The following is a 27,525-nucleotide window of genomic DNA, read 5'->3' on the forward strand; positions in this document are numbered from 1 at the left end:
GTGTTTGAATCTCACGTCTGTTTGTCTGTGTATGTGTGTGTGTGTCTATCTGTATATATGTGTTTATCTGTGTGTGCGTGCGTGCGGGTGTGTTTGTTTTTTGCTTAACGCCGCACTCAGAAATATTCCAGCTATATGACGGCGGTCTGTAAATAATCGACTCTGGACCAAACAATCCTGATTGACATCATGAACATCGATCTACGCAATTGGGATACGATGACATGCATCAACCAAGTCAGCGAGCCTGACCACCCGATCCACCGATATACAATGCCGCAGATTAATATCAATATCCCACGAAGACACAGTATACTGACTCCGAGCCGACAAGTCCTTGTAAATGCCGAGCGCCAGGCATGGTAAAAACAAATGCCATCTTTTAAAGTCTTTTGGTATGACGCGACCGGGGATGGAACCACAGACCTTCTGCTCTCAGGACTGACGCTCTTTCCACTAGACCACGGAGGCGGTCTCTCCCTTTTGTAAAACTTCGACATTGTCTTTACTCTATTTATAATAATGTGCATAGTATAAATGCGCCACAATTACATCCTAAAGCATGGTGAAAGCGCTTCAGTATTAGCAATGTCAGTGTACACTCGATTGTTATGTCACCAAGGCCGTAGTTAAGTTTATTTTACGGGGGGAGGGGGCAAAATATTAGTACAAGTATCACTTGTCCCCAACTCGATTCAAATAAAACTGTTTTCTATAAAAAAAAAAATCTAGGGGGTCAACTGGCAACCCCCCCCCCCCCCCCCCCCCCCCCACACACACACACCCCTGCCCCCCGGCTGGCTACGGCACTGGTCATCCACACCTCTTACACCTCTTACGGAGAATACAACCTACATCTTATCCTACCGGGTACCCATTCATCGCGGGGTGAGCATAGGCATAGTTCGGACATTCACTTGCCTATCAAAAACTTCTCTATTGATGTACGTCATAAAAGTGTGACTATGATGCTGAGTATGACAAGCGTGGTGGTGTTTCATCGCTTGACTCCATGGACTGCGGCAGGGGAACCATGACATATTTTAATAATGTCAAATACGCCCATTACATCTGCGCCTCAATGGCGTTAGTTTACTCCGACAATCTATAACATTACATAACGCAAGGGACAATGCCTTGTATCCCGTCAAATCGATATATCTTCATCATAATGAGATATGTTGTCACGCATTCCCACTGGCGAGCGAGATGGTCGCCACATCACCGTGGATGGAGTTGTGTTGTAAATGCAGATGCATCGTGTGAGTGTTGAACTCGATCTACAAATGGACCATGGTGCGTGGAATATAATCAGTGAACAACTATCACAAATCCATATGAAGCTGGAGATGTGTTTCAACATCGATTTTCTCCCCACTGTGGTCGTCTACAACAAATCACAGGATCTATACACTGGAAAAAAAAAATATTTCTATGTTTTATGATTGATAGAGCTGAGGGGCGTGAATATAATGTCAGCAACATGACTGTCCACACATCACGTTATTGACGATCATGTACACCGAGTCGACATTTCACAAGATGAAGGTAATGATGTGATAATGATGATGATGAGATGATGATGACCTGCTTAGACAGAATACCCACGGAGATCCTACATCTTCTCAGACAGATTACCCAGGGAGATCCTACACCTTCTAAGACAGAATACCCGGGGAGATCCTACATCGTCTCAGAAAGATTACCCACGAAGATCCGACACCTTCTAAGACAGAATACCCAGGGAGATCCTACACCTTCTAAGACCGAATACGGACGGAGATCCTACATCGTCTGAGATAGAATATCCACGGAGATCTTACATCGTCTGAGATAGAATACGCACGGAGACCTTACATCGTCTAAGACAGAATACCCACGGGGATCCCACATCCTCTCAGATTACCCATAGAGATCCTTCACCTTCTAACACAGAATACCCACGGAGATCCTATATCTTCTTAGACAGAATACCCACAGAGGTCCTACCTCTTCTGAGACAGAATACACAGGGAGATCCTACACCTTCCAACACAGAATACCCACAGAGATCCTCTATCTTCTTAGACAGAATACCAAGGGAGATCCTACATCTTCTGAGACAGAATACCCAGGGAGATCCTACACCTTCTATGACACATTACCCTCGGAGATCCTACATCTTCTGAGACAGACTGCTCACGGGGATCCTATACCTTCTATGACACATTACACTCGGAGATCCTACATCTTCTGAGACAAAATAACCACATCGCAAAAAACATCGCTTACACAACATTGTCAGAGCAGCAAATACGCACCTATTTCACCACAACCCGGTGTTCTCATCACCCATGCAGTATATTCAGTATTTGAATGTGAACCTCCATGTCCGATTGGCTGTACGCCTTGTTGCTACGTGACAGTGACGCTTTGCGTGACATGTTTAGAAGATGTAGCGAAACACCGTTAGACCGGGTCCCGTTAGTCAGTGATGACGCCAGATGTTTCCGGGAAGGGTTTGTATGGCCTGCTCTACTGGAAGCATCCGCCCCTCACACAATTTGTATAAAAAGCAAGTGTTTCTTTGATGCCTGACCCTGCTTAGCAGTACTCCTGCCATTCGAGGGCGGTCTGTGAAATAACCATAAAATCAAGTGACCTATGTATCAGAAAGTCCAGTGACAAAAAGGTGCATTTACTGATTTTGTTGACACTAAAATCGATATGTTAATTTTGTCAGCTGTATACATATGCAGAAATTCTGCTGCTTACTAGTGCAGAAAAAAAGTTCAAGAAATATATTCCTTTTACAACACTGTTTTAGGCTTTCAAATGAACAACAACAACAACAACAACAACAACAACAATAATAATAATAATAATAATAATAATAAACAGAGCCAACATTAAATAAATCGTTTATTCCTTGTATACATAGATACAAACTATAAGACATTACAACTGTGTGTTGCCCTCATACACTCGAACAGTGTGACCTGTTGATATTTGGAGAGATGTCACATTGCGGTATAATCTTACGTTGACGGTGTGTATTACGTCACGGGGTGTATTATTATTATTATTGACGTCACATTGCGGGTGTATAACGTTGTTGCGCCCCACAATGGGCGCCATCTTGGGATGTGACGTCACAGCTAAACCTACTATGGACAGCGTTATGGGAACACGTCAGTGGATAATGTCTGCACCACAGACTCAAACCTCCTTAACTCGAAGTCCTAGGGAACACCTGAAACATATCGGGTTATCCGTAGATCGACATAAGCGGTATTCCGAATGTACCTCCAACGCCATTAGGAATATTGCCGGGACTAGTCATAACGTCGTAATCGAGTTATAGAAGTTCGAGTTAACCAGGTTAAATTGCTTATGTATTTATTCCCGATAAAACAGTTTGTCTTAGTGGTTCTTCTAGACTAGAATTTTTTTTTTCATTTCAAATGAACGAAAATGAATAATCAAACATACCAGTGCTCTTAAGGTTAAATACGAATCCCGTTTGATCTAAAAGCCCAATTTCCTGGATGTCTATCACGTATGACATTGATAACACCAAACGAAAATGTTAACACAGTTTCAAAACTCAGATGGTTCTAAGTTACGTTGCTTATTTATCCCTGCAGTTCAAGTGTTGTGCGCAGGACCTACGTGGCCAAGGGACGTAAATACATACGTATTACTTATTTACTTACTTATCCCGTGCAGGTATAAATGTAGAAACACAGGTGAAGGTTATACAAATGAAATATATAATACAGAGGTGGTTCGCTAGGTGAGATAGGTATAACATCTGGCCTGTAAGCTATAGGACGTGACATCGGATCTAGTGACTTCTCGTCGCCAAATGTACAATATGTATAGTCAAATCGTGCATGTTCATTCTACAGTTTGAAAACTGCCCAAGATTTCGTTTTGCAGCTTTCTCGACATGCTGAAAAACTTGCGGAAAACAAGTTCACCTCTAGTATTCACAAAATGATTGTAAGTGAAGGACAATCTAGGGTCCACTGATAAGAGCCTAAGTCCCCGTGGAACATGCTTCATGCTGTGTCCTCCTCCAAGATGGTTGGTGAGTGTACTTCCTCCCTTGTTCAGATTTAGTTCAGTTACTTGCTACCTTGTTCCTGCTGCTCCATCTGGCACTCCGCCAGGTATATATCGATGGGTTTTTTAGGTATCTCTGGCACCAGTTGCCGCTTCTTGTGTTCCTTGTAGTTCTTCTTGGACACCAGCTTGTCGTTGATGTACAGGTAATTGACCATTGGCTTGTCAGACTTGTCCACGTCCACATCACTGAAGATATAGAAATTTCCTAGATGGTTCTCCCACCAGATGTGTACGTCGTATCCTTTGTCCTTAATCAGCATCTGTAACATAGTTATATCCGTATACCCAATATACTCCAAATACACGATATACATCGTATACACACCGTATACACAATATACTTCATATACATAATATGCACCGTATACACAATATACTCCATATACACAACATACGCCGTATACACAATATTCTCCATATACACAAACTACACCATATACACCGACAATATACTCCATATACACACTATAATCATATACACAATATACTCCATATACACTATACACACTTATACACAACACACACCATACACAACACACACCATACACAAATACACATAATAAACACAATATACATTATACACATCAAATACATAACATACACTGAATGGACATTATACACCATATACACATTAGACACCATATACATCATACACACATTATACATCATACACACATTATACACCATATACACATTATACACCATATACACATTATACATCATATACACATACATCATACACACATTATACACGATATACACATTATACACCATATACACATTATACATCATATACACATTATACATCATACACACATTATACACCATATACACATTATACATCATATTCAGATCACAATATACATCATACACACATTATACACCATATACACATTATACACATTATACACCATATACACATACACATTATACAACATATACACATTATACACCATATACACATACACATTATACAACATATACATATTATACACCATTGTCACATTATACATTATACACACATTATACACCATATACACATTATACACGATATACACCATACGCACAATTCAAGGTTATACATGCATGTTAATCACAACCATAACATACACCGTAAACACAATACTCACCATATACAAACATAAACCTTACACATAATACACGTAATATATACACCATATACATTATATACACTGTATAAAAAATATACGAAATATACATAAAATATATATAATATACATAGTATACACCGTATCGACAATCTACAGCATATACAGAATATACAATATTTATATATCATATACATAATATACACAATATAAACATATTCATGATGTATATATCATGTACATAATAGACACTGTACAATATACACAACATACACTATATACATGACTAATACATAATGCACAGAACATATACCGTATACACAATATACACCGTATACACAACATATACCACATACATATTATGGAAAATGATATTTTAGAGTCGTAGACGTTTTATGTGTCTGTTCAAGTTACCCGAATATATCTTCTCATTAGAATAGTAGCCTCACATTATCCCATCTAGGTCTGGGGACATTTATATTAACTCACAGTAACATATTCAGTAAAGTGTTCACTTATATCATTAATACACGTTTGGTGCTTTGGGCAGACACATTTGGAAAAAGTCAACGAGGCACAATTTGAATGTAGATAGGGATATGGCACAGTTGATAACGTTTTTATTTTGCAGTCAGTTATACAAAAATATCTAACAACAAAGGGTGGGGCATGGCGTATTTGATTTTGCTGAAGCATTTGTCTCTGTTCATAGCTCTCGGAGCTATTTAAAACGCATGGACTTGTGGCAAAATTGGGAAATCATTGAGCAGAATCTAGCATAATGTGTGTGTAACAACACTACTGTATCAGATACGTTTGCATGTGAACCAATACCACTACAACCGTTATTAAGCGAAATTATATACTTTATCATGATATCGGCGGCTTGATATTACACCTGGGGCATCTCGTTTTCACAAATTGCTTTATGTATGTTTTACAAAACATAAATTTCATTTTTTATGTGATGCTGCAATGGAAGTGTCGGTCAATGGAAAGACAGAAAACGTTACCTCACTTTGACTTTAAGTTCGTTACAGAATATTAAATCAGACTAGATGAGAAGAGACAAAAACATATTTCGTATCGGTGAAATTTCGAGTCGGCTGAACCTTGTACCAGGTTATTTCTAAAACGCCTGACTCCAACTATAGGTTTCATTCCATTCGCTGTGGCTACTTACTTCTGTCTGGATTGGGTCGTCATCAAGGTACACACACATACTGTCTCGAGCTGAAACAACCACACCATATCATCAGTTGCAGTCTATTATACTCAACAAAAACGTTAGGGATTATGAATTTATTGTGTGTATGTTTTTGTTGTGAAGACTGAGATTCTTAAATGTGTAGGTTGATAATAAGAAATATTCCATGATCTGTGAGTGTGTGTGTGTGTGTGTGTGTGTGTGTGTGTGTGTGTGTGTGTGTGCTTGCGGGCGTGCGCGTTTGTGTATCTGTGTGTATATAAAAAAATAAAATTCTTGAAAAAACTAATTATGGTTCAGATTGTTGAAAAAACCCAATAACATTGTCAATAAAAACAACATTGTTGCAAGATGATTTTTATGAATGAAATATTTTGGATTGTAGTTTTAATTAATCTGGTCTGGCAGCTGTAGCTGAAAAAAATATCAAGACAGAAAAAAAAACATCCCCCGAATATCAAATGATCGGTTCCTAAGTAGTATTCCGGTGATCAATGAATTAGGTGATATTCAGGATTCAGGGGAGGTGAGGGTTTGGGGGGCCCTCAGTTATCACCGGGACAGTATTTAACTATATCACGCCATGTTTGCCCCACTAATGTTGAGTTGGGCGTAAATTGTTTTGTGATACCTAAGTGTCTAGCGTTAACAGTTCAATGAGCAGGTGTCGAAACTAGGAATGGAATCTACCCCAGCTCTGCTGAGTGGGTGATGGAGACGGGGACCTCTGGTCACCCGTACCCTCTGTATTCCATTCAAGGTGAAGGTCACAATTGCAAGACCTGGTATACATACATTTGTTTGTTTGTTTGTTTGTTTGTTTGTTTGTTGTTTAACGCCGCAATCAGCAAAATTGCAGCTATTTGGCGGCAGTCTCTACATTATCGAATATGAACCAGACATTCCAGTGATTGACATCATGAGCATCAATCTACGTAACTGGGATACGATGACATGCATCAACCAGGTCAGCGAGCCTTAGCACCCGATCCTGTTAGCCGCTTCTTACGACAAGCATGGGTTGCTGAAGACCAATTCTGACCCGGAATCTTCACGGAACGGTAACCACTCAGATGAACTTTTGTGTGCCGTTAGATCACATATACGCACAGTAAATGACAGACAAGCTGGGACAAAGAAATGGTACGTCTCTTGTTTCGTTCGTGATAAACAGCCAATGTATACTTTCTTCTCTATTGTCGTGCCGTATTTGTATTAATTACAGATCGTAAAAAGTCCATGGGGAAATGCATTGTCAATTATTCTAAGTGCGTTTGAAAGACACCAAGTGCTCTTTAAAGACGTCTTAAATTCCAGATTCACATCTTGTCACAATGAGAGGGAGACACTTCATATGAATGCACTTGATTCTCAGACCGGCGCTGGGGTCGGCGGATGTTATATGACCCGGTGATGTCAAACATCACCCCGCTTGCCTAGTCACATGACGCAGCCTATGGGTGAACTTGATTGCACCAGTTTATCGGTTGGGTTTTTGAAACCACCGTTTTTTATTTGGGATATATATATTGCCTTTTCAGTCTACAACAATTATTTTGCGAGGTGTTGATATGACGCATCTATGTTAACTTTACTTATACTATTATGTTCTCTTTTTGGTTCACTCAACATATCTATTAAAGGATGAGTCACGTGAACAGATATTCCTGATACTTTGAGGACTCTGTGAAAGACAGGGACTATACACGAAAGCCTGACATTGGCCTAAACATGACTGCCATATGGTGTAACGTTCAAGGATGTATGCGGGTATGAGTTTTTGTTCAATGCACATCTCGAACTGTTCATGAACATGGCGTTATATATCAAACAAAACGTGAATAAATTCACATTCTACCATGCATTTGGAAATGACTCGATACTGATTGGTCAGTGAGAGGTTTCAAATCACTGCAAATCCCCACAATTTCCTTTAAGGGCGGTTAAATCTACCTGTAACCTAACTCTATATTGTTTTGTTTGTTTATTGTTTAACACCGCACCGAGCAATACTACAGCTATATGGGCCTAACATTCCAAGCGCTTCGGCGACTGCTCTTAGCCCAGTACTATTGTAATCTGGGTCAAATCCACTTTTCAAGTGTATTGTCTTTTGCCCGTGCATTTACACCATATTTCAAAATCTATGTTTGGACGAGGTAAACCATGACAAGATGGCTTGAACACCCACCCCCCTCGGCAGGATATGACGGTACATAAGTACAAGGGTTGAAGTACCAGCATTTTCAGAAGTACGATCTATTCTGAGCTGTCATTGCGTCCACTCACTACACCAACCTTGTCTTTTTAATTTGGAGGTCATTGGGAGCCTATTTGTGAGTCCACCAATGTGATAATATGAAAGTGAATGTTGTATTGCGCCACAGTCAGCCATATTTTGCTATATCAGAAATATCTGTAAGTAATCGAGTCTGGATCAGAAAACCAATGTTGAAAAAGTGTCGATCCAAATTCATCGGGACACAATGATACAAGCAACTAGGTCACGTTCTCAAACTACCGTTATCCCCAATCTTTACGACGACTGGTAACGTTCAGGTACAGTGGGACTAGTGCCACAGACATGTTTGTTTCAAGGTTTCAGTGGAGAAAGGGTATTTCAATATTGAACAAGGTAAACCGAAAACAACCAAAAGCCGTTTTGAACAAATACGTCTTTCAAATCACCTCGTCTCTGGAGTGATCCAGGTCTTGTGCGTTTACCACCTCAGCGGAACACATGAGTATGCGTATGGTAAACTTAGAGCGAGTGTAATAGTATGGTTTTACGCCGCTTTTAACAATATATCAGTGGGAACACCACAAATGAGCTTCATACATTGCACCCATGTTTGGAATTGAAGCCGGGTCGTCGGCGTGACGAGCGAACGCTTCAACCACCAGGCTACTTAAACGCCCCTGTAATCCTAGAAGGTGGGGTGTGGTGAAATGGGGTTGAATAGCGACGTGTGTGTGTGCGTGCGTGTGTGCGTGATTGCGTGCGTGCGTGCGTGCGTGCGTGCGTGCGTGTGTGTGTGTGTGTGTGTGGGGGGGGGGGGATGCTTGGCTGTTGTACTAGTACGGACTAATGCCAATTTCATAGGACTAGCCCACTGAGTTACCATGCCGCAGTTTAAAATGAACTCCCCACTCAGACACAGTACACTGACCAGTCCTTGTTTTAGCCCTTAAATACCGACCTCCAGGCAGGGTAACAACAAGTAACATCTTTTAATGTCTTTTAGTAAGACGCGGCCGGGGATCGAACCTCCGACCTTCCGCTCCCCGAACAGACGCCCTACCACTAGACCACGGAGGCGGTCTTAGACTTAGGAACATAATCATGGCGAATCAGGACTCGAACCCACGTTCATCTGTTTGTGGCACGCCTTGAGCCACCCGTGCCCCCATGTCCGTACTATGAGCACATGGGATATAGTAAGCGATGTAATATGAAGTCAAAGTGAACAGGTACTTGAATAAAAGGTCAATAACATGAAAACCTAGGTCAATAAACCTACTGTGTGGATACTTCGGAAGTAGTTTCCATACTTGTCAATTTAATTTCAACTGGGGGGCACGGGTGGCCCAGTCGTCTAAGGCGCCGCGATTCGCTGTGCAGAGTTGCGTCCCTTGGACACACCAGAAACCTATGATTGTGGGTCGGAATCCCGGTTCGCCCCGATTATGTTTCTAGGTTTGTCAGCACCATACCCGTGCTCGTGGGTTTCACCGAAGTGGTAAACGTTTGAGACCTGCATCACTTCGGGCTTTCCTGCCACATTAAGCTGACACGGCGCGATATAACTGGAATACCGTTAAAAGCGGCGTTAAACCCAACTCACTCATTTACAACTAAAGAGAGTTCAGAAAGCAGCTGATACTTACAGAATGTTATTGCCACTTTCTGTTGGCCGAATTCGACCTCCCAACAACACGTGATGTAGGCTTTGCCGCTCTTATCCCGCACTCCGACTGGCCTGAAACAAACAAGTCTCATGTCACTAGTGTCTCCCACGTCACTCTGGCAGAAACCACACTTGTTTGCGTATACAGATGCGTATGTCCGTATGGGTTTTGCGTATGCAAAAACCTCAAACACATTATATACGAGCATACCTATGCTTACGATAACGTATACGTTAACATTCCACGTAAACCATGCAAAATTGACGCCTGTTAATGATTTGCGATCGCGTATACGTACGCGTATGAGTCAAAATTGGCTATCGGTGCAAATTCAATCGTATACGCATTCGTAAACACGCATACGCAACACGCAAACGTAAACAAATCTTTTACTTGTATGTTAACATTATCATGTATTCAAAATAAATATTTTACGATAATTGCTACAAATTACCGTCAAGACAGAAATTGGATATGTGAATGTCATCTACGAATGGTAATGTTATACAAAACTTGTCGATGTACATCATGTATTATTCAAGTCAAAAACATCTTATCCTCATGTATAACCATGATTGTGACCATGGGTCGATGGCCAACACTACATAACGATTTATAGAATTGAATCGAAATAAAGATAATAGTTTAAGTCCTTTGGAAAGGTGATAGAGATATGCAGAGTTAATACCATCGAAGTTATGTTTCCAGGCAAATACGTTTTGTTAGCCGATTGACATGATCCTGACTGTTAGAGATATCTCTATTAGTTACTCAGACCCCCACCCCATCCCCACCCCACCCCAACCCAACCCTATACACCCTACCCCCCAACCCCATCCCAACCCTATACACCCCACCCCAATCGTATACGCATTCGTAAACACGCATACGCAACACGCAAACGTAAACAAATAGTTTTCCTTTTCATTATTTATACCAAATCGAAGTTTTCGGATATAGATAACGCATATTCCATATCTCAAGTTGTGTGAGATTGGGCGGAGAAACACAATGTGTCAATATTGTGAGATGAAATAATTCTGGTATTTAAGAACCCATGTCCAGCACAGCTTGGCATCAGATAAGCCTTAGCGTATCCAACACAAACACAATCATCCCCCATCCCAAAGCCTTTCCACGGACCCACAGGCACAACAAGCACTACAAGCAGGTCTTCAGCAACCCATGCTTGCCGCACAACGCGACTATGCTTGTCGTAAGAGGCGACTAACGGGATCATGTCATGTCATCGTATCCCAAATGCCTGGATCGATGCTCATGATGTCAATCACTGGATTGTCTGGTCCAGACTCGATTTATTTACAGATCGCCCTCATATAGCTTGAATATTGCTGAGTGCGGCGTTAAACAACAAACAAACAAACAGTAGCACCACCATCAGCCCCACCGGCCTTCTCTTCAAGCACAAGTAAGATATGGGCGTCTGTAATATGAAAATTATATGTAAATATTCCTTAGAGAACATTTACCTTTACGCCATCTTGGAAATGGTAAATTGAGTTCATGGTCAAATGTCAAAATATTATAATTAAAACATTAAGAACACAAAAAAATGTCATATTTTATTCATATATTCTGATTACTGAGAGCTGCTAGGTATGTTGTGAGCAACATTTGCGTCAATAAAAACATTGAATAAGGCTCATTGATTAATATAATGGGTGTACCGAATGACATATCTGCGTTTTGTAAAGAACCTAAGGACACCAAACACACAGACCCCCCCCCCCCCCCCCCCCCCCCCCCAACACTCTCTCTGTCTCTCTCTCAATCTTTCACTCTCTTCCCTCTCTCTCTCTCTCTCTCTCTCTCTCCCTCTCTCTCTCACACACACCCTTTGAAACACCGTGACGGTGGGACGCTGGCTTGCGGATGGTGAAAACACACGTGACAGAAGAGCCGGGGTATTAATTGTCAGTGCAGTTCAAAGTATCTGACATGTTTTCCATTGGTAGCAATCCAGAGATCCACCACAGGAAATAATTCTTGATTACATAATTCACGAAGACGAGATTGAAAGCACGTGACCCAATTCCCAGAGCAGAGACCACAAGAGCTTGACAATATTCACTGACTGTGTGGACTACGCTTAGTTCAACCTCACTGCCTCGGAGCAACCCCGTCGTTATAGGCAACACAAGTTAATGCAGCAATGATGACAACCCCATCAATACCCGTATGTAAATGCAGTTGTGGTCGTGGTGGAATCTCATAATCTTAATAATCACTAAGTTTATTTCTACACTATGCCGTGTATCGTGATTGAATGATAATCGATACACATTCAGTGTAGACTGAACATAGTTATAGACAGGTTATTTAGCTGATTGGCGCAGCTCTATTCTTTCGATCTTTATAAACGGCGGACAATGGTTCAGCTCTGAGTTAGGGTAGTGTTAGACAGATTGCATGCAAAATGACGGATGAGGACAGGCGGTTTGTGGCAGTGATAAGGACGCGTTAAATGTAATGAATTAACTATAACTACTACCCAAGGAAGACGCTAATAAATCAAGCACCAATAGCTGGAGATGATTGGTAGGCAATGCGACCCGAACGGGAGTGGGAAACCGTGTAATGGACGTCATAAATCCGGTCGAGTTGGCAGCCATATTGCTTGGGGGGCTCCAAAAATGTAATCAAACAAATAACTATTTGAAATGCATCGATTAGACGCTCGTGCGAATGGAGGTAATCCTGTATTTTTTAACATGAAACAAATTGTGTAACTTTATGTTTTGATAAAGAAAACTCTAGGCGTTTTCGAGATTTTTTATATTTTCATTGTAATATTGTCGACTGGTGCTCATTTACTAAACGGGAATGATATATAATGTTTTTATTATGCACAAAAGAGCGATAGTTATGAATCAAATAAATGCTTTTTTAAATGAAGCGTTTACTAGGACATGCTTTGACACGGGATATTGAAGCAAACGTTCTCTAAATACACGACATAAAATATCGGCATTTAAATAAAAGTCGCTTGGGGCACATATGTAGCCCCGCGGTCAAAGGCACCGCAGTTCGCTTAGCAGATATTGCCTCCATTAAGTGTGCGAGGAGCAGCTAAAGAAAGACGCGTATCTCAAGAACGGAGTGATGACACAGCGGTGAGAGATAAAATGGCCATGCCAGTAAGGTTTGTGGGTAATATTCCTCCCAGCAGATTAAAGCTGTGAGTGAGTGAGTGAGTGAGTGAGTGAGTGAGTGAGTGAGTGAGTGGGTGGGTGGGTGAGTGAGTGAGTGAGTGAGTGAGTGAGTGAGTGCGTGAGTGAGTGAGTGAGTGAGTGAGTGAGTGAGTGAGTGAGAGAGAGAGTGAGTGAGTGAGTGAGTGAGTGGGTATTGGTTGGGTCAGTGAGTGTGTGGGTGGGTGAGTCAGTTGGTTTTAACGCCGTATTTAACAGTATTACAGTTATACCAGGCAACCCAGTTACTTAGGCTTCATCAACAGTCCTCGCCTTCGGGGTACGACGATAAGCAGTCAGTCCAGCCACCAGACCTGGCCATCTGATCCCCATACATCAGGGAGATATAAATAATATATGTGGGTCACACAATCTTAGACTTGAAACGGAGCGTTATTGTAAAGAGCCAACAGAACGGCGGATTGTGTATTTTGTGACAAACAAAAATGAATTCCAATCTTTTACTTGTATGTTAACATTATCATGTATTCAAAATAAATATTTTACGATAATTGCTACAAATTACCGTCAAGACAGAAATTGGATATGTGAATGTCATCTACGAATGGTAATGTTATACAAAACTTGTCGATGTACATCATGTATTATTCAAGTCTTAAACGTCTTATCCTCATGTATAACCATGATTGTGACCATGGGTCGATGGCCAACACTACATAACGATTTATAGAATTGAATCGAAATAAAGATAATAGTTTAAGTCCTTTGGAAAGGTGATAGAGATATGCAGAGTTAATACCATCGAAGTTATGTTTCCAGGCAAATACGTTTTGTTAGCCGATTGACATGATCCTGACTGTTAGAGATATCTCTATTAGTTACTCAGACCCCCACCCCAACCCAACCCTATACACCCTACCCCCCTACCCCATCCCAACCCTATACACCCCACCCCCATCCCAACCCTATACACCCTACCCCCAACCCAACCCAACCCTATACACCCTACCCCCATCCCCATCCCAACCCTATACACCCTACCCCCCACCCCCATCCCACCCTATACACCCTACCCCAACCATTTACACCCCACCCCACCCCAACCCAACCCTATACACCCTACCCCCCACCCCCATCCCAACCCTATACACCCTACCCCCCCACCCCCATCCCAACCCTATACACCCTACCCCCCACCCCCATCCCAACCCTATACACCCCACCCCAACAGACACCCGACTACTCATCCAATGTATACAGATGCTGATTAAAAGGTTTTACATGTATATTTTGTGCAGCTACAAATCCGCTCATTCAGAAGGCGTTGTATATGCGTATCAGAATACACTGAGGTGTATTTATTTCAATTGACGCATGTAAAATGCTGTAAATAGAAGTCCTCATACATATTGAAACAAGCGTTTTTATGTTATTATTTCAGGTCAGGAACGTCTCGACCCAACATAGAAGATACGTCCTAAAATGTCAAGAAAGCAATACAACTTCCTAGTTGTGATGTATATACACGTATTCATATCATTGAAGAGGAATGTGTGTGTGTGCTTGCAGAACGGGATTACTGGTTCCTATTAGAGAGTAAAAATAAGTTTTGTAACGTTAAATGAATACATGTTTTGACTCATCCGACAACGACGTATTTGACAATGGTGAAAAATACGCCGTATTAGACAACGTTGAAATATGCATCATGTTTGATAACTATGAATATACGTCGTATCTGAAAATGATGAAATAAACGTCGTTTTTGACAAAGAAGAAAAATATACGTCGTATTTGACAACGATGAAATATGACATAATAGTTGATAACGAAGTTACATCATGCATCATATTTGATAACTATGAACTAACATGCATATACGATGAACTATTATGCATCATATTTGATAACGATGAAAATACATCGACGATTGTCATGAAATAATTGCAATATAATAAAGATCGTAAGACGGTTTACCGTGGAAAACATCGTTCCCTGCCAACTATACTTTCAAAATTATTATCTTTCAAACATCAAAGACATCTAACGAAAAAATGTCAGATATTCAGTAATATCATAGGCAAAACCACTATATGCACCTCGAGAATCGTTTCCGTAACGAATTTCCCCAAGGAGAAATTATTTCCGGTCTATGATAATAATGTTATTCCTGGTGTACGAGGGGCGTTCAATAACTATTGCAACTTGGGCATTTGTGTTTACACAAACAATGTCAACTTGTGGCAGATGTGACACTAGTCATAACGAGGGGTTGACACGTGTCATAACAAGTTCCAGACACAACAATAAGTTAAATGTGATGGTTTCATTAACCTATGGGTGGTCACAATCACAGATTCTCTTAAACATGAACAACGCTCTGTAATAAAGTTCTTTACCAAGGAGGGATGCAAAGCAAAAGAAATTTATGATCGCATGGGTAAAGTGATTGGTAAGGATGCTCCTGACTATTCCACAGTTTGCCGTTGGTCTCTACAGTTTAAAAGGGGTAGGGAGTCCATAGAGGATGACCTAAGGTCAGGCAGGCCTTCAGATACCACCCAACCGGAAACCATTGCTGCAATAGAAAGAAGAATTTTGAAAGACTGAAAGTATCTGAACTTTCTAGGGAATTCCAAATATCAGTTGGAACTGTTGGAACCATTATTCATGAGCATCTTGGTATGTCCAAGGTATCTGCAAGATGGGTACCTAAAAACCTCAGAGCTCAAGATCGCCATCAGAGAACTGAAAGTTGTCGAGGCCTCCTGGATCTCTATACTGCTGATGAAGCCGGATTTCTATCTCGTCTAGTGACAGGTGATGAAACATGGATCCACCACTGGGAACCAGAAACTTAATAGGAATCCATGCAATGGAAGTAACCCAAGTCTCCGCCTCAGAGGAAGTTTCGCACTCAACCATCTACTTTTACAAGACAAAACTCCGGTTCACAAGTCGAGAATTGCACAGACCGCCACATGTGAATGTGGATTAGAACAGTTAAATCACCCACCCTACAGCCCACACTTAGCCCCCAGTGACTATTTCCTGTTCCGGCAAATGAAATCTGCCCTACGTGGAAGACGCTTCCAGGATGACGAGGACATAAAGGCTGCCACAGAGGCGTGGTTAGAGGGCCAATCTGCGGATTTCTATAAAAGTGGTATGAAAAGCTTGAAGGACAAATGGAATACGTGTATTGAGGTGAATGGAGATACACTGCTATATTACGTACTTTTTTTAGTGAAATATCACACTAATAGTATCACTGCTATGTTACATAGTGACATATCACACTAATAGTATCACTGCTATACCACAAAGTGACATATCACACTAATAGTATTACTGCTATATTACATAGTGACATATCACACTGATAGTATCACTGCTATATTACATAGTGACATATCACACTAATAGTATCACTGCTATATTACATAGTGACATATCACACTAATAATATCACTGCTATATTACATAGTGTCATATCCCACTGATAGCATCACTGCTATATTACATAGTGTCATATCACACTGATAGTGACCCGTGAAGATCCGAGGTAGAAGAGGTCTTCAGCAACCCATGCTTGCCGTAAAAAGAGGCGACCAACGGGATCGGGTGGTCAGGCTCGCTGACTTGGTTGATGCATGTCATCGTATCCCAAATGCGTTGATCGATGTTCATGATGTCAATCACTGGAATGTCTGGTCCAGTCTCGTTTATTTACAGACCGCCGTCATGTAGCTGGAATATTGCTGAGTGTGGCGTTAAACAAGAAACAAACAAACAAACACTGATAGTATCACTGCAATATTACATAATGTCACATCACACTAGTGGTATTTCTGCAATATTACCTTGTGTCATATCACACCAGTGGTATTTCTGCAATATTACATTGTGTCATATCACACTAATAGTATCACTGCAATAATGCATAACGTGACATCACACTGGTGGTATTTCTGCAATATTACATAGTGTCATATCACACTGGTGGTATTTCTGCAATATTACATAGTGTCATATCACACTGGTGGTATTTCTGCAATTTTACATAGTGTCATATCACACTGGTGGTATTTCTGCAATATTACATAGTGTCATATCACACTAAAAGTATTTCCGGAATATTGCATAGTGTCCAAACACATTAAGGATATAATAGTTATATTACATAGTAACTTCCTCCACTAGTGGTATCCCAGTTATATTACTTAGTGCTCCAACACACTGGTGGTATCCCAGTTATATTACATAGTGCCCCAACACACTGGTGGTATCACAGTTATATTACATAGTGCCCCAACACACTAGTGGTATCCCAGTTATATTACATAGTGCCCCAACACACTGGTGGTATCCCAGTTATATTACTTAGTGCCCCAACACACAAGTGGTATCCCAGTTATATTACATAGTGCCCCAACACACAAGTGGTATCCCAGTTATATTACATAGTGCCCCAACACACTGGTGGTATCACAGTTATATTACATAGTGCCCCAACACTGGTGGTATCCCAGTTATATTACATAGTGCCCCAACACACAAGTGGTATCCCAGTTATATTACATAGTGCCCAAACACACTGGTGGTATCACAGTTATATTACATAGTGCCCCAACACACAAGTGGTATCACAGTTATATTACATAGTGCCCCAACACACTAGTGGTATCACAGTTATATCACATAGTGCCCCAACACACTGGTGGTATCAGAGCTATATTACATAGTGCTCCAACACTCTAGTGGTATCACAGCTATATTACATAGTGCCCCAACTCACTGGTGGTATCACAGTTTTATTACATAGTGCCCACACACACTGGTGGTATCAGAGCTATATTACTTAGTGCCCCAACACACTGGTGGTATCACAGTTATATTACATAGTGCCCCAACACACTGGTGGTATCACAGTTATATCACATAGTGCCCCAACACACAAGTGGTATCCCAGTTATATTACATAGTGCCCCAACACACTAGTGGTATCACAGCTATATTACATAGTGCCCTCCCCTACCCGTGGTATCCCAGTTATATTACATAGTGCCCCAACACACTAGTGGTATCACAGCTATATTACATAGTGCCCCAACACACTGGTGGTATCACAGTTATATTACATAGTGCCCTCCCCTACTCGTGGTATCCCAGTTATATTACATAGTGCCCCAACACACAAATGGTATCACAGTTATATTACATAGTGCCCCAACACACTAGTGGTATCACAGCTATATTACATAGTGCCCCAACACACTGGTGGTATCAGTTATATTACATAGTGCCCCAACACACTAGTGGTATCACAGCTATATAACATAGTGCCCCAAGACACTGGTGGTATCACAGTTATATAACATAGTGCCCCAACACACTGGTGGTATCAGAGCTACATGACATAGTGCCTCAACACACTGGTGGTATCACAGTTATATCACATAGTGCCCTAACACACTTGTGGTATCAGAGTTATATCACATAGTGCCCCAACACACTGGTGGTATCACAGTTATATTACAAAGTGCCCTCCCCTACTCGTGGTATCACAGTTATATTACATAGTGCCCCAACACACTAGTGGTATCCCAGTTATATTACAAAGTGCCCCAACACACTAGTGATATCACAGTTATAATACATAGTGCCCCAACATACTGGTGGTATCCCAGTTATATTACTTAGTGCCCCAACACAATAGTGGTATCCCAGTTATATTACATAGTGCCCCAACACACTGGTGGTATCACAGTTATATTGCATAGTGCCCCAACACACTGGTGGTATCCCAGTTATATCACATAGTGCCCCAACACACCGGTGGTATCAGAGCTATATTACATAGTGCCCCAACACACTGGTGGTATGAGGGTTATATTACATAGTGCCCCAACACACTGGTGGTATCCCAGTTATATTACATAGTGCCCCAACGCACTGGTGGTATGAGGGTTATATTACATAGTGCCCCAACACACAAGTGGTATCACAGTTATATTGCATAGTGCCCCAACACACTGGTGGTATCCCAGTTATATCACATAGTGCCCCAACACACTGGTGGTATGAGGGTTATATTACATAGTGCCCCAACACACTGGTGGTATCCCAGTTATATTACATAGTGCTCCAACACACGGGTGGTATGAGGGTTATATTACATAGTGCCCCAACACACTAGTGGTATGAGGGTTATATTACATAGTGCCCCAACACACTGGTGGTATCCCAGTTATATCACATAGTGCCCCAACACACCGGTGGTATCAGAGCTATATTACATAGTGCCCCAACACACTGGTGGTATGAGGGTTATATTACATAGTGCCCCAACACACTGGTGGTATCCCAGTTATATTACATAGTGCCCCAACGCACTGGTGGTATGAGGGTTATATTACATAGTGCCCCAACACACAAGTGGTATCACAGTTATATTGCATAGTGCCCCAACACACTGGTGGTATCCCAGTTATATCACATAGTGCCCCAACACACTGGTGGTATGAGGGTTATATTACATAGTGCCCCAACACACTGGTGGTATCCCAGTTATATTACATAGTGCTCCAACACACGGGTGGTATGAGGGTTATATTACATAGTGCCCCAACACACTAGTGGTATGAGGGTTATATTACATAGTGCCCCAACACACTGGTGGTATCCCAGTTATATTACTTAGTGCCCCAACACACTGGTGGTATCACAGCTATATCACATTGTGCCCCAACACACTAGTGGTATCACAGCTATATTACATAGTGCCCTCCCCTACTCGTGGTATCACAGCTATATCACATTGTGCCCCAACACACTAGTGGTATCCCAGCTATATCACATAGTGCCCTCCCCTACTCGTGGTGTCACAGCTATATCACATAGTGCCCTCCCCTACTCATGGTGTCACAGCTATATCACATAGTGCCCTCCCCTACTCGTGGTGTCACAGCTATATCACATAGTGCTCTCCCCTACTCGTGGTATCCAAGCTATATCACATAGTGCCCCAACACACTAGTGGTATCCCAGCTATATCACATAGTGCCCCAACACACTAGTGGTATCCCAGCTATATCACATAGTGCCCTCCCCTACTCGTGGTATCCCAGTTATATCACATAGTGCCCTCCCCTATTCGTGGTATCCCAGCTATAACACATAGTGCCCCAACACACTAGTTGTATCACAGCTATATCACATAGTGCCCTCCCCTACTCGTGGTATCCCAGCTATAACACATAGTGCCCCAACACACTAGTGGTATCACAGCTATATCACATAGTGCCCTCCCCTATTCGTGGTATCCCAGCTATAACACATAGTGCCCCAACACACTAGTGGTATCACAGCTATATCACATAGTGCCCTCCCCTACTCGTGGTATCCCAGCTATAACACATAGTGCCCCAACACACTAGTGGTATCACAGCTATATGACACAGTGATGCCAGCAATACCGGCCTGCCCCAGTTGCTTTGTCTCAATAACTTGCAGCCCTTTGTGATGAAGCGTTTAATTGTCTTCTTACTTGGATACGACACACATCCTGCTTTGTTGCCACCATATATTGATTGCGGAATTAACACATGGGACGGTGACACGTCGCGGCCTATATCCAGCACCTGGGAGGACATTGTACATACCTAAACATCAGTCCCTATCAACTTAATAACCAGTTAATGAACAATGGTTGTTTTTACCTATTTCATTCTACAAAGGGGTCACTTTGGTTACCACGGAATCTGAGGGAAAAACCATGACCAAAAGTTCTCTCTCTTGGGACATTTTCACAAGCATGGATATGCAGATTCGTTCTTTTTGTTGATGAATAATTAATGTTTGAAGTTATAGTACCTAGCCGGCAGTTTCAAAGGCCCCACAAACACATCAATTGAGATCAGGTAAATTTGTTTAGAGAGATGTTGAAAATAGGTCCTTGTGAATGTGCCTTGCGGCGATGTTTTGTAGACTGAACGCTACCTCGGAAAATAAATGCAGAGTACAAAGTGTTCTGGTTAAAGCTTATTGTGTGTGTGTGTGTTTTGACGGAATGTGAACAACGTTAACGAACATACACAGAGGAAGAGACGATCAATGCTGTGAGGGAGAAAAGGAGGTCTTGAAATTATTATATGTATATATGGCCTCGTTCCATAAAGCGAACCCAGAACGAATACGTTCGTAACTCCCATTATATTTTAACATATTTTAACGCTGAGATCACTGTGTTAAACGTGCACCGGATCATTTAAAGGACACAAAACATTTTTTTCAGTGACTGCTTCATAACACAATATTTCTCTGCAAGGAGAAGACGAAATCATTTTTTCAGGGCATCATGGAATTATGTTTGCTTATGCGCCGCCATTTACTGTAAAGAGTTGCGCCCCTTCGGCGTGCCATGATACTATGATCTTGGATTGGAAGTTCAGATTAGCCCAGAATATAAGCATTGGTTCGACAAGTTCTCCAGTACTGTAATTATATACAAAGAACTTAGACTGCCATGAATATTAACTCTATTTATAGAAAGCAGGACACTTGGTGATATGACGTCACGATCATCGTATCTCCTCCTGGGGATAACAAAGAATCATGAAAGGGAAACGTGTCGTTATCTTTCCTAATTTTCTTAATATATTTGATACTGTACAATACTTTCCAATAGTTTATATAATTGAAAATCACGCCATCCTTTGTAAATGAAGTCACACAATATCCAAAGTGACGTCGTTCTAAAAATAGGATAACTGAGCTTGAAATCGGCTTAACTGACATTTTTTCACATTTACTCAAAATAAAAATACCAAAGGTAATATAAAGAATAACCAACACTGAAATTTGCCAACGCCCGGAATTTAGTGGATTAATTCACTTGGGACATGTAATCCGTAATTCCGAGTTGCAAGTAGGTGCTATTGCTTGTTGTTTGACGCCAGCAATATTCCAGCTATATGACTGTGGTCTGTAAATAATCGAGTCTAGACCAGACAATCCAGTGACTGACATCATAAGCATCGACCTATAAAGTTGGGATACGATGACATGCATCAACCAAGTCAGCGATTCTGACCATCCGATCCCGTTAGTGGGCTCTTTCGACAAGCAGCGAGTAGGTGGTTCTCTGAAATTTGTACACATATTGATTTTGAAACTGAAACTTGCAGATTAAAAAGAGTACAATTGTATGAAAGAAGCTATCTACTCTGTGATCAAAGGGACATTTGAGATGTATGTCATTAAATTCTTGTGCGTTCTCAGTAACGAACGCAGTATATCTGCCAGCCAACTTTATCCAAATGTACTGAAATTCCGTTCTCTCTTCCGTAGCCAAAACGTTGATAGTACTTTAAAAAAAACTTAATACATATGGCAATTGTATCTTAAAACAATTGAAGTCCTCCATATAAGTTCAAGTCAACTGCCTAAGGCGCCGCGATTCGCTGTGCAGAGTTGCGTCCCTTGGGCACGCCAGAAACCTATGATGGTGGGTTCGAATCCCGTGTCGCCCCGATTATGTTTCTAGGTTTGTCAGCACCATACCCGTGCTCGTGGGTTTCACCGAAGTGGTAAACGTCTGAGACCTGCATCACTTCGGGCTGTCCTCCCACATTAAGCTGACACGCTGTGATATAACTGGAATACTGTTAAAAGCGGCGTTAAACTCAACTCACTCACTCACTCACTCACCCAAGTCAACTGTAGTTGTCTAACTACTGTACTCCATGTCTACTCCGTCCACAGCATTGTCTACTCGTATATACACACAGTTTCCATGTATTGTAACCCTCATATACCGTGGTTCACGGCCAACATATAAATAAAGTTCTTTTCTGTTGTGACTATTACACATGACACTTCAACGAGCCCAAGTGGCAAGATGATGCTAAGTATAAGCACAGAGATCTTCATCATTGTCAATCCAGCTTCAGCAACATACGAGCGTTTAGTGCCCTTGACCTTTGGAGCGCATTCGTGCTTCACGCCATTAAGACTCCTGTGACACAGAAATGAATCCTGGTCTCTCAAGATTATATTTTTCTATCCTGATGTTCTAGCAAGGAACAATACAAAAACTTTTAGTATAATTACTCCAGCGCAGCTATTGATTGCGCTCCTTTCATTCAAACCAGTCACGGTTACATCCGGGTCATGCGTTTTATGACAAACACGTGTCCAGTGTCATCGATTTCAAGACCACATGAAAACCATCAATCGCATTTGCGAACAACTCTACATAAAAGCAGGACGGTTAAGCTGATTACGTACAGCATTTAATAGCAATTACAAAAAGGCATTTCAGGTCGTGAATAGTAAGTTCTTGTGTCCGGAATCAGCTTTACAGTGGCACCGCGACCCCGGATTATCGTCCGACCGAATTACACACATATAACGAGTACCTTTCGGTACGGGGATTCAGGGTCTTTTTTAGAGGATATTCGGCACTCAGCGGTGATGTACGTGGGACGCAAAAAAAAAAATAGTAATCAGTACGCAGATTCAGCATTTAAAAAAAATAATGGTGCAAGTAAATATGAAAAAACTTGATTGATTGAACAGTTTAGATAGTTGATAGTTTCGAATTTTGGATAGTTGACTTTGTGTTTCAAGGGTCAATTGTATAGTGACTTCAACATTCAGTCACGACGGATGATGTAAGTAATGCAGAACACGTTACCCTTGCCATAGGGCGGTGGGATAACCGTGTGGTTAAAGCGTTCGCTCGTCACGCCGAAGACCCGGGTTCGATTCCCCACATAAGCAAAATGTGTGAAGCCCATTTCTGGTGTCCCCCGCCGTGATATTAGTGGAATATTGCTAAAAGCGGCGTAAAACCAAACTCACTCACCCTCCTTGTCATAGATGAAAGTGTATAATGATTTTGGGGTCTAGAACATATCGCTTCCATTTGTCTGAACGCTGGTTATTTTCATGAAACAGAGACGAATGTATATAAAAACAGGTTTGACATAATGGTTTACACGCTGTGTATAAGAACCAACTTATTACAATAACAATAACATTAAAAATATAGTGACGTAACCTTGTTTCGTTTGAGGCTGGACCGAAACCCAAGAAACTCTCACTAGTCAAGCGAACCGAGAACAGTTACCCATACAACTACTCTCCGTCGCCGCTATTAAGTGCCCCGATTTGTGACCGTGGTATTGTTTGGGACAACGTGCCACGAACACAATTTTAATAAAGACAGGTAAAAGATTATGAACGCTTAACACGCAATGGAAGTCAAAATAAAAACCATATTTATTTCTCTGAAAATAGTACGTTCATTGCACTCATAATGTGACGAAATAAGCCTGTTCCTTTTTAACCTGATAAGGCTCCATATACCGTAAGCATTTATCAGTGCAAGAGTGAGCTTTCTCGCAATTATTCAGGTCTAATTTGAGCTGTACATTGAGCAGAAAATCTATATCCTGAAACTTGACGTCATTAACCCGACTGCCCACATATTTGAGCAAGACGTGACGTCCTACAGAAATATGGACGCGCGATTGTGCTCAACGTTATACCGACACCATCAGTGGAGTGTTATCGGCAATTAGGATAACGGTTGATTTAATAATAAGGAACAGTTAAAACAGGCGAAATAATTACAGCATTCTTTTTACAAATACATTATCTTACACCAATATTGTCTTCAGTAGCAAACCTTACATGACAGAGAAAATGCTTCTCCAAGACTCTCAGTGCACATCAATACTGTATTAGGTGAGGTAAAATGGGGTTTAACGTCGCGTCGAAGATTATTGCACTTACATAGCGACGTGCATGCACGTGTGTTGTGTAGCTGCTTGTACTAGACCGGACTGATGCCGATTTATAGTGCTAGCTCACTGAGATACCATGTCACAGTTTAACATGAATACCCCACTCAGACACAGTATACTAACTCCGAGGCGACCAGTCCTTGTTTTAGCCCCTTAATGCCATCTTTTAACGTCTTTTGGTATGACGGACCTTCCGCTCTCCGGGCGGACGCTCTACCACTAGACCACGGAGGCGGTCCAATACTGTATAAGGGTTTAAATATACTTATATTCATATTGGAAGTTGAACTTGCATGTGTTTTAGTTTCACTTTAAGTCGCAAACATTTATTTGTTGATGAATAAATTCTAATTCATAGAAATAGTTATACTTATAACCCCTTAAAAAATGCACCATTATAGCATTGAATCGATGCATATTTTATCTATTCTCATGATCGTAGTTGCGCTTTAAGACATAACTGAACGGTCATGAGTGACGTCATCCAACTTACTGCTTACTACTCATACCGGGGCGGTCGGGTAGTCAGTGGTTAACGCGTTCGCTCGTCACGCCGAAGACCCGGGTTCTATTCCCAACATGGGTACAATGTGTGAAGCCCATTTCTGGTGTCCCCCGCCATGATATTGCTTGAATATTGCTAATAGCGGCGTACAACCATACTCACTCACTCACACTCACTACAACTCATACCACTCATACCTGGTGTGACCCTAGTGTGACCCTAGTGTGACCCTCCACAAACTGTTTTGTGTGGAGTAACAAGACGCTGATGATAATTAAAACTAGATAACATAAAGAAAAACATCTAGGCGCAGCTGTAGATACATTTGACAACCAGGAAGGTAGTCCGTCATAAAATGACCTCAGGTCATCGCCATAGATCATTGAGTGAGTGAGTATGGTTTTACGCCGCTTTTAACAATATTCCAGCAATATCACGACGGGGGACACCAGAAATGAGCTTCACGCATTGTACCCGTGTCGGGAATCGAACCCAGGTCTTCGGCGTGACGAGCGAACGCTTTAACCACTAGGCTACCCGACCGTCCCTCCCATAGATCATTGTATTCGATCTCACACATATGTGCAGGAATGTCATTGTGGTACATTGTATGGGCTTCAACGTCGCGGGAGTGATTATGTCAAGTGACGACGTACATATACTTGACATCGTACAATCGATTCTGCTTTAAGCATAGACTTTATATAACAAATATGGTACCCGTGAAGATCCGGGGTAGAATAGGTCTTCAGCAACCCATGCTTGCCGTAAAAGGCGACTATGCTTGTCGTAAGAGGCGAATAACGGGATCGGTGGTCAGGGTCGCTGACTTGGTTGATGATGTCATCGTTTCCCAATTGCGTATATCGATGCTCATGATATCAATCACTGAATTGTCTGGTCCAGACTCGATTATTTATAGACCGCCGTCATATAGTTGGAATAATGCAGGGTGCGGCGTTCAACAACAAACAAACATAATTAATGAAAGGGTTTTCTCGCTTTTATTACAGTGCGGTTAGAAAGGCAGTACAACTTACCAGCACATCTATCCAGTGCGGTAATGTTATACAAAACACCTGAAGCCTCGGAATGTTTCTGTGAGTGTGATAAGTTATGAAGATACTGTTAACACAGATCTGTGATAATCCTTCACAAAAAACACAAGGTGGTTGAGATCGTAGGGATTCCTTGCTAGAATTCATCCTCAGCAACCTATGCCGTTTGGTGCAATCTCATTAAAATCAGATCTTTGTTCTCGATAGCGCTAAACAAAGATCTGAGGACATCCTATTACGGAACGACCTTTCATCCGACCAATCAAAGCGTTGCTTACCAGATCATGAAAGTGACATTCGGAATGTGCCATGCAACCCCGAAAACGTTAACACGGGTTTTTCCGAACGACAGTTAGGCCCCTACGACTAATTATCGTCTATCTATCACTTCCGTGGGATAAACATTTGAACGGAGGAACCTTTGCACAGTACTTTGGAAGCACTGCCATACAATCGCAACCATATATTAGACATTGCGGAATGTTCGTTTGTTCAGTTTTCAAACTTTTAATCGAGAAGTGTGTCAACATATTTTCAAGCGTAGTCTGAAATGGAAGTTGCCAGGTTGAAACGAGTGTCGTGTAGCTCGAGAAAGCTGCTTGAAAATTCGTTGATGTCGACTTCTTGTTAGTCAACGTTCGTGA

General features: G+C 41.5%; 1 protein-coding gene across 1 annotated transcript in view; it reads right to left on the reverse strand.

Moving 5' to 3' along the window:
* Nucleotides 1-2,888: 2,888 nt before the first annotated feature.
* The window catches only part of LOC124144703, a 44,994-nt gene continuing 20,357 nt past the window's right edge, over nucleotides 2,889-27,525 (reverse strand). The window contains exons 2-4 of the mRNA XM_046514239.2: nucleotides 10,315-10,406; nucleotides 6,403-6,452; nucleotides 2,889-4,370 (exon numbers count right to left, since the gene is read on the reverse strand). Of these exons, the coding sequence (XP_046370195.1) occupies nucleotides 4,110-4,370; nucleotides 6,403-6,452; nucleotides 10,315-10,406 (403 nt within the window). The 3' untranslated portion in view covers nucleotides 2,889-4,109. The remainder of the gene's footprint in view (nucleotides 4,371-6,402; nucleotides 6,453-10,314; nucleotides 10,407-27,525) is intronic.

Source organism: Haliotis rufescens, unplaced genomic scaffold, assembly GCF_023055435.1.
Source record: "Haliotis rufescens isolate VD_foot unplaced genomic scaffold, xgHalRufe1.0.p SCAF_9, whole genome shotgun sequence".
NCBI lineage: Eukaryota > Metazoa > Mollusca > Gastropoda > Lepetellida > Haliotidae > Haliotis > Haliotis rufescens.